This window comes from Triplophysa rosa, linkage group LG9, assembly GCF_024868665.1.
Source record: "Triplophysa rosa linkage group LG9, Trosa_1v2, whole genome shotgun sequence".
In the NCBI taxonomy this organism is placed as follows: Eukaryota; Metazoa; Chordata; class Actinopteri; order Cypriniformes; family Nemacheilidae; genus Triplophysa; species Triplophysa rosa.
Window position 1 is genome coordinate 23539434 of NC_079898.1, and position 8182 is coordinate 23547615.

The window sequence follows — 8182 nt, forward strand, 5'->3', positions numbered from 1 at the left end:
AGAGACAGAGACAGAGCCATGGAGAGAAAACAAAGTAATGTGGATCCATGACTAAGCAAAATGAAACAACATGATTAAACTTTCAGAGAATAAAGAAAAACAATATATAAAAAATATTTTTCCCTATTTCTATATTGTTAGTGATTTATTGTGATGTCACTTTTCTGATCAAATGTTTTGTGTAATCTGCTTTGCGATGTACATCATAAAAAATGTAACCGAATCACTGATCTATAAATGACTGGATTGCTCATGACGCCATGATGGTATGCCCAAACGTCTATTAAATTAATAGGGAGTTATCACACGTGCTTATATCTAAAGTCTCACAGTACTTTCTTACAACGCAAATCTCTTAAGCATGTAAATGGTTCATTACTTAAAGTTGAGAATTTTCCCGTCTCATTAGATATAGAGCGAGTTACGTTCATTTTCATGACAGTAGCGTACACATCAGACCAGCAGACTAATGAAACACCTCAACATTTGACAAATGTGCTTTTTCTGAAATCTAAATGCAGATAAATACAGGATGTATATGTTCTTTAAGTCATGAAGCTTTATTTCTAAACATGTACACATGTGTCATTACAACAGTGTGCAATACACACTCACCTACATTGATTTCTATGTCGCAATTCTGCCCAAAATAAACACAAACATTGGAAAAAACATCAGAAGTAACACTTAATTTAACCCCCTTAGCTGTTATAAATGGTAGTCAAAGGTGCCCCAGAAATGTTTGTTTTCCTAAATTCTTCAAAATATCTCACTTTGTGTTCATTTTTTTTCCTACTATGGTAGTGGATGATGTCACAGAACTGAAAATTGCTGACATTCTTCTAAATATCTTTCTTTGTGTTTAACAGAACAAAGAAATGTATACAGGTTTGAAACAACCTGAGGATGAGTAAATGATGACAGAATTTTTATTTGTGGGTGAACTATCCCTTTAATGATGTTTATTGGTACTGGTGTTAATGTGGCATAGACGGTGTCCAACATCGCTGCGAGTGCGACAATGTCTAATGAAGAGCCTGTAAATAATCCAAGTCATTGTTTCAGTATTCAGCGCCTGGATGAAGGACAGAGACCATCGGACCTTCTCTCGGGTTTCTATGCGAGTTTTTCCGTTCTGCATTTCATGAATTAAACATGAGGGATGCAGAGACGCTCAAGTGACCGAGAACAGTCATGAGCTCCCGATCAACCGTCCAACAGACATGAAGAACTGCAAGACCATCATGTCATTCCAAACCCGTATGACTCGCTTCTGTGAAAAGAGTCTTCTCTCTTCACAAAAGAGGCTATTTTGAGAAACGTCTCAGTGGTTTTGTACCCATACAATGGAAGTCAATGAGGTCCAAGTTTGTTCGGTTACCAACGTTGTTCAAAATATCTTCTTTTGTGTTCTGCAGAAGAAAGTCAGGCATGGAATGACGTGAGGGTGAGTAAATAATTAAAGAAGTTTCATTTTGGGGTGAACGATCTCTTCAACTCATGAATTCTACCTTTCACCTTTAGGAATCCATCAGAGAACCAAAAAACTCTGATTCAGACTACTGGGTGTCTGATTCCCTCCTGAAAACAATCATCGCATATGAATACTGAAGTTGTCCGCGTCTGCTGACAGCCGCATGAAACGAGAGCGGCACCGGCCGGCTGGAGATCTCAGCAGGAGCGGCGCTACGGACAAAGACCGTTCTCCATCTTCTCCTGTATCTGTAACCCTGCCTCCATCGTGACAGCCTTCAGACACACAATCAACCCCGCGAAACCCAAGACGCGTCTCATCGTCCCCCTCTCCCGCAAACACACTCATGACATGCCTTTACACGTGTTCATTAATGTGCACCGTCAGGGTCAGACCACCAGATTATCAGTCAATAAAGAAGCTCAAACAAATCGTGCTGTGAAATGGTATCCGATTTAAGCTTATTTGCATTCACTGTACGAGGGTACGGTTTCAAACCAAGGGCTATATTATCTGCAATGAAACACGCATACCGTATAACTTACGACATTGAGATTTCCATCTGTGGGGCCAAGAACATTGATTCATTAGATGAATTCGAAACTCCTGACTTTGAGACGATGCGAAAACAGTTTCAATCATCCCTTAACGAGTACATATTTTGTGATTTTTAAGGTCCTACTTTGGTTTATGGAGTGTCCAACAACAAGTTTACGTACATACATGGTGTAAAAACACTTTCATTTTCTAATAATAGGCAGTTATTTTTACCTCACTTCTTGACTGACTCTCAAAGGATTCGTTCGGCGATTCATCGGTCTAATCCCCTCCTTTCTGTCAGCCTACTCTGATCTGATTGGTCAGATGGTCTAGTCTGCTGTGATTGGTCTACCGCGTGCAGTGTCGCCAATGGAACGTAGGCGGGCATTACACGGAGTGACACGAATCTGCCGCGAAACAGAAATTAGAACGACAGATGACTCGTTCGCGTGATTCAGAGTCGTCTCCTTTTTCCCAAGCTAATAACTTTGTTATTCGTTCACTTTCGACTTTACAACTTGGCAGACTGCTTACATTCACACACAGCAACATTACACACTGCATGAAATGTCATTTTAAGGACACTTGAATCTTTTTTTTACGTTGTTTAACTTTAAAAAGTTATTCATACAAAAATAACTACATATGAACCAATTTTTCCTACTATGGTAGTCAATGGGCTCCAAGAACTGTTTGGTTACAAGCATTCTTCCAAATATCTTTCTCTGTGTTCATTAGATCAAAGACACTTATACAGATTGTAACAACTTGAGGGTGAGTAAATGATGACAGAATTATCATTTTTGGGTGAACTATCCCTTTAATAAAGAATAATGTTGTGGGCAGGCACACGTAGTCACAAACCCAAATTATCTAGAGCGTGACGTTTATTATTACCAACCGGTTTTACTATGACAACTAATCTATAACAAAATCTATGCTAAACTAAACTGTTTAGTGTCAGTTTACAACAATCATTTTGACTTGAAATGTAGGCTAAAGAAAGTTATTCCATAAAACATTACACTTATTTACATACGCACGAAACTAAAACAACTTGAGGATACGTCAACCAATGACTTTTGACCATCAAACAAACACCGAATCTCTGTTCATAGCTTCAAAACAGTCACCGAACAGAATTACTGTATATCTAACATTTATTTTTCTCAAAATATCTGTAATATCCTGGCAGCCATTTGCCACTATATTCCAGGAACAATGCTGCAAAAATCCCTCATAGTTTCCCATCAAACGGACTTCATGACCTATAGATTTCCATTACTTCTTCAGTTCTTGCAAAATATGGCTCTAATGTCCGTGAGATGCCATCGCCAGGTCAGAAAGTCGATAGCGCTCACCTCTCTTTACCTGTTTGGAGCCCGGTTACACGGCGCAGTAAAATAATCTAGCGAGGGGGTCTTTGGATCTGATAACCCGAATAATAGTTGAAATATCCGGAACGCTAAAGTCGATCCATGGGCTACTACCGCACATCAGATGAGACATAAGTGTTAAATAACACAAAATATCACAGGGAGTTACAATGTAGTGGTTTTAAAGGGACAGTTCACTCAAAAATGAAAATTATTTTATTATTTACTCACCCTCATGTCATTTCAAATCTGTATGACTTTCTTTCTTGTGCACAAAAGAAGATATTTTGAAGAATGTTGGTAACCAACCAACATTAAACCCCATTGACTTCCATTGTATGGACACCGAAAAAACAGTAACATATCTCAAAATATCTTCTTTTGTGTTCTACAGATGAACTAGTCAAATACAGGTGAGGGTGAATAATGAGTTTTTTTTATTTTTCGGTTAACAATCCCTTTAATGCGTTTGACATCATGTTCAAGAAAATTGCAGTATGGTTATAATGTTTTGGTGTTATATTATTATTGCTATAAAATTATGGCTTCGTTTAAATCCACGAACACATGTGATTTAGGCATATAAATGAAGAATACCCAAATTCCTCACAAGTTCTCCTGTATGGTCACGTTCTCATTGCTACACAGGTCAGACTGCATTTAAACAGGCATTAAACCCTTAGCACAATGAGTTTATTCATCCGGCCGTGTCCACGTGACTGTGGGAACCTGAAACATCTTCCAGCCAACAGCTTGCGGCAGAAAGTTACATCAGCGGGGAGTCGAGACAGAGCCCAGCATCAGTGCTTCTATCACATCCTGACAGCACGACGTCTTAACTGTACCACTCTTACAAACATTGAATCATCCTTCTGCACTATTCACTCAAATTTACCTGCGTTCGAGTCAAAGTTTTGCAACAAAATTAGGGTTTAAATAAGAGCTCAGGCAGAGACTTTAATGAGATTAACAGCAGCTACACCAGAGCTCATGTAACTTTAGTCACTGTGGTTCCAGTAAGGCCACTCATCTTGAACTTGTGATCTATATTTATACTTTGAAGGGGGGTCTGCGGTGGCCTGCTGATCCATAAACACACACTCTCTCTCTCGCTCTCTCTCGCTCTCTCTCTCTCTCTCGTGGTCACAAGATCAAGCCTGATCACGTTTCACCAGCAAATGTATGAAGGAGCATGAATTCATACACTGCGTACGATTATCAGCATTTATGGACGTAAAAAATGCACTACTGTAGATTAGTTCACCCAAAAATGGTGCCCATTGACTTAACCATAGTCATTTTTATTCTTACTATGGAAAGTCAATAGCACTGCTCTAGACTGCGACCAAATGGTCGCATTTTGCGACTATTTTAACTGCCAGTGCGACCAGTTTTTCTTAATGGTCGCACTGGTGCGACTGCCAAACTGATCAATACATAATTTTTGCGTATTATAAATTTAATGCACAGAAATGTTATATTGCGCAAGCGATATATACTCCTTCAACCATTCACTTATCTATCTAGTATCTAGTGCGCCCGCCCCCAAAGACGTAATTCGCGGGTGTAAAAAGAAGCGCATTTAATGCTATGATGAAGCGGAAGGACCGACAGAGTAAACGAGTGAAGCGATCAATCTTGCAACTCAAATATGTTTTGCCACCTGCAGAACACAAGAATTTCCCCGGCTAATGTACAAAACATCAAAGATAATGCGTGTATTGTATGAATGTGAAGCTAATGCAGGAAACATGCGTTTAAACTTTAAGCACTATACTATTGTATAAAGCTCTGCAAAGCACACAAAATGTTAACGTTATACATCACGCTAAATACGATTTATTTGTGAGTCTCTATTGATAAAGCCAAACGTGTATCAACGCAGCTTTCATGAAGAATAATCACTAAAAGCCTTCAGGTCTCGCGGGTTGTTTGAGATATGCGCGCGCCCAGGGAGTCCGTGCGCAAAATACTAAACTGAGTTCTCTTTCACGCCTTCTTACTCTGAAATGGACATATAAACACAAAATGATGTCAAAATTCCCTTACTAACAAGAATCCTTGTAAAGGTAGTCAGTTTCGTGAACAAACAGTTGTGTTACAGTGTAGCGCGCTAGGCTAGCTCTTCTCGGTTTATGATGTTCATCAAACAACAAAGGACGGGTGCAAAAACACTCACTGATATTAAAGAAATTGTGTTCTCTTATATGAGTTGTTCACAACAAATAAAGGAAGAAAGTAGCTTTAAGAAAGATGTGCTTTAAATACGATAAAGTTATAAAAGAGAGTTTACACAATAAAAATAATTAAATCATAAACAATGAATCTCTCTCAATGATTCTAATTGGTTTATTAGTGTAGTAAACACATTTAACACATAAACACATGGAACAAAGGTCTATATCATGGTGGATAATTTCAAACCTATTCAAACCAGATTCAGACACAAATATCAAAGACCAGCTTGTTTCATCCCTGCTGACGTGGGAACCCGTCCCACTCGGTGGGAAAGACAAAAGGCGGAGAAAATAAGGTTTAAAAAACAGCCAAATAAATGAAGCCTGCTTTGTGAATACAGACGAGAACAAAAGGGTGATCGAGAGAGTCTGCCACGTAAAGGTCAGACAGGATTTAAGCATGACCTCGTCTTTTCAAGCGGTGAGGAGCTGCATTGCAGAGGGAGCAGCTGCGGGTGGCGGCCCGTGATAAGGCCGCGTGTTCACGTCTGATAGAGCTGTGTGCTCGAGTTTGACTATCTGCTTCCACACAGACCAGTGAAGGTGGCCGCCTCATTGACGGATGCAAGAGATGTTTTAGTTCTAGGGAGGTGGCTATCTACCAACACCTGTGTCATTGTCTTTGTCTGCTTGGCATAAGAAGTTCAGAAGCGTTAATGGTGTCTGCCTGCCTGATTATGACTCTTTTCTCACTTGCAGACGGTTGGTATCTAAAACATACAAAAATCTGTTATTTTCAGGTCAAGGACAGACTTCCACACTCATGTGTCAAACCATCAGGCTAGCGCAGTTATCTGGTTTATTTTGTGGACGCTCGCCCTTTGGCAAACAGGACAGAAAAATAACATGTACAAGAGCAGGACACAGAAAAGCTCGGCTCTATGAAGGTGCCCCAATAAACTTCTAAAACATATAATTAATAATACTTCTATACAAAGACGTATATGAATGGGGAACAGATAGAATATTGCTTTTCTATTATCGGAGGTTACAAAGCTCCCACAACAAATATGTCCCATAACAAATGGCATGGTTGCTGGGTTGACTTTCAAGTTCATTGTGCTCAAGATCAATGACACAAGCCATGTGCTAAATATCACACACAAGTCTATTATTATTATTTTTAGAACTTTGTAACTGAGCAGGTGTATTAAAACCTAAAAAAATAAACATTCTGTGACGTTCACAATAATGTACTTGGAATTAATATTTTATACATACTTTGTTTAGAAAGTATTGTCAAGTGTTCACATGACACTAATATGATGAAATCAGTTACTAACACTGTTTGAGGAAGAATTTGTAGAAAGCACCGTAACCAAAAATACAAACTGCACATTCCTGTGCCTTATTTTCAAAGCCATCAACATTAATGTAAATTTATGTTTCTGTGACCAACCAAGAGCATGCCACAGATACTGCGGAAAAGCTTAACTTGTGATGAACCATCAATAACACTTGTTTAATCTAAGCCACACCTTATGATGTCTGCATTTACATCTGCAAGACATAGTTTGCTCCTCTGCATTACATCTCAGAGACGTCTGCTGTCAGATGTCATGTAGATGTCTAGACCACTGTAAGAAGTTTGTGATTTAGAATGGATGTAAAACTGCTCTTTCTAAGATGTTTTTACACAGCAGATGTTTTCCAGATCTCCAGATCTTTAGCAGACGTTTTACAGACGTACCTGTGCTAGCTGGGAACATACAATATGAATATGATAAACAAACAATGCTTGGAGAATGTTATACACCAAACACCAAAGAATATGTGAAGGTCAAAGCTAATACCAGAAATAACACAGGCAAGGATAAAGATATACATATAACGTGACACATTAAACATAATAAGGCACTGAGTAAATAAAGTAAAGTTCTTTCACATAAAAGAACACACAATAAAAGAAAACAAAAATACTAAATAAAAACCACGCCCCCTCGTCACGCCACATCACGGATGTTAGCTAACAACCTAACATCTGCCTGCCAACAATCACTCATCAATCATCCCACTAGTTCATTAACATCTATCCATCGTTCGCAATATCTATATTTAAACATATATCGATTACTGTTTCTGCACCTTTAAGGACATGGCTGATGTGTAGCTTATTTTAGTCGTTTGTTTACACGTATTTAACACTCACCTGTCCACGATCTGCTGCATCACGACCGCTCCCTCTTCTGCCATCTTTACATGAGTTCACGCACTTAAATAACGATTAATAACTAAACTTTAACAAGTGTGACTATTATACAAATAGCGGATTAATCGTCAGGCCGCGGTGAACGTGCACACCGTGTCGCACGAGACTCGAGAAACGCACCGACCTAAAACAAAATCACAGAAACACAATTACAGACTACTTAGATAAATTATCATAATCGGATATAGAAATAATTTATCATAAATGTTTGCATTTCCAGAAACACGCAACGACTGCGAGAGGACGCGACACCACGCTTGCGATCGAGCGCTTACTCTCGCGAAACTACAGGTGCATTCTGGGAAATGTAGTCTTCATAGATTGTAGCCAAAAATATCAAATTTAT

The 8182-nt window shown here is 38.9% G+C and overlaps 1 protein-coding gene across 1 annotated transcript in view; it reads right to left on the minus strand.

The window, feature by feature from the left end:
• The window catches only part of marchf5 (membrane-associated ring finger (C3HC4) 5), an 18643-nt gene extending 10533 nt beyond the window's left edge, over window positions 1-8110 (minus strand). The window contains exon 1 of the mRNA XM_057341609.1: window positions 7777-8110. Coding sequence (XP_057197592.1) covers window positions 7777-7820 — 44 coding nt within the window. The 5' untranslated portion in view covers window positions 7821-8110. The remainder of the gene's footprint in view (window positions 1-7776) is intronic.
• Window positions 8111-8182: the final 72 nt, after the last annotated feature.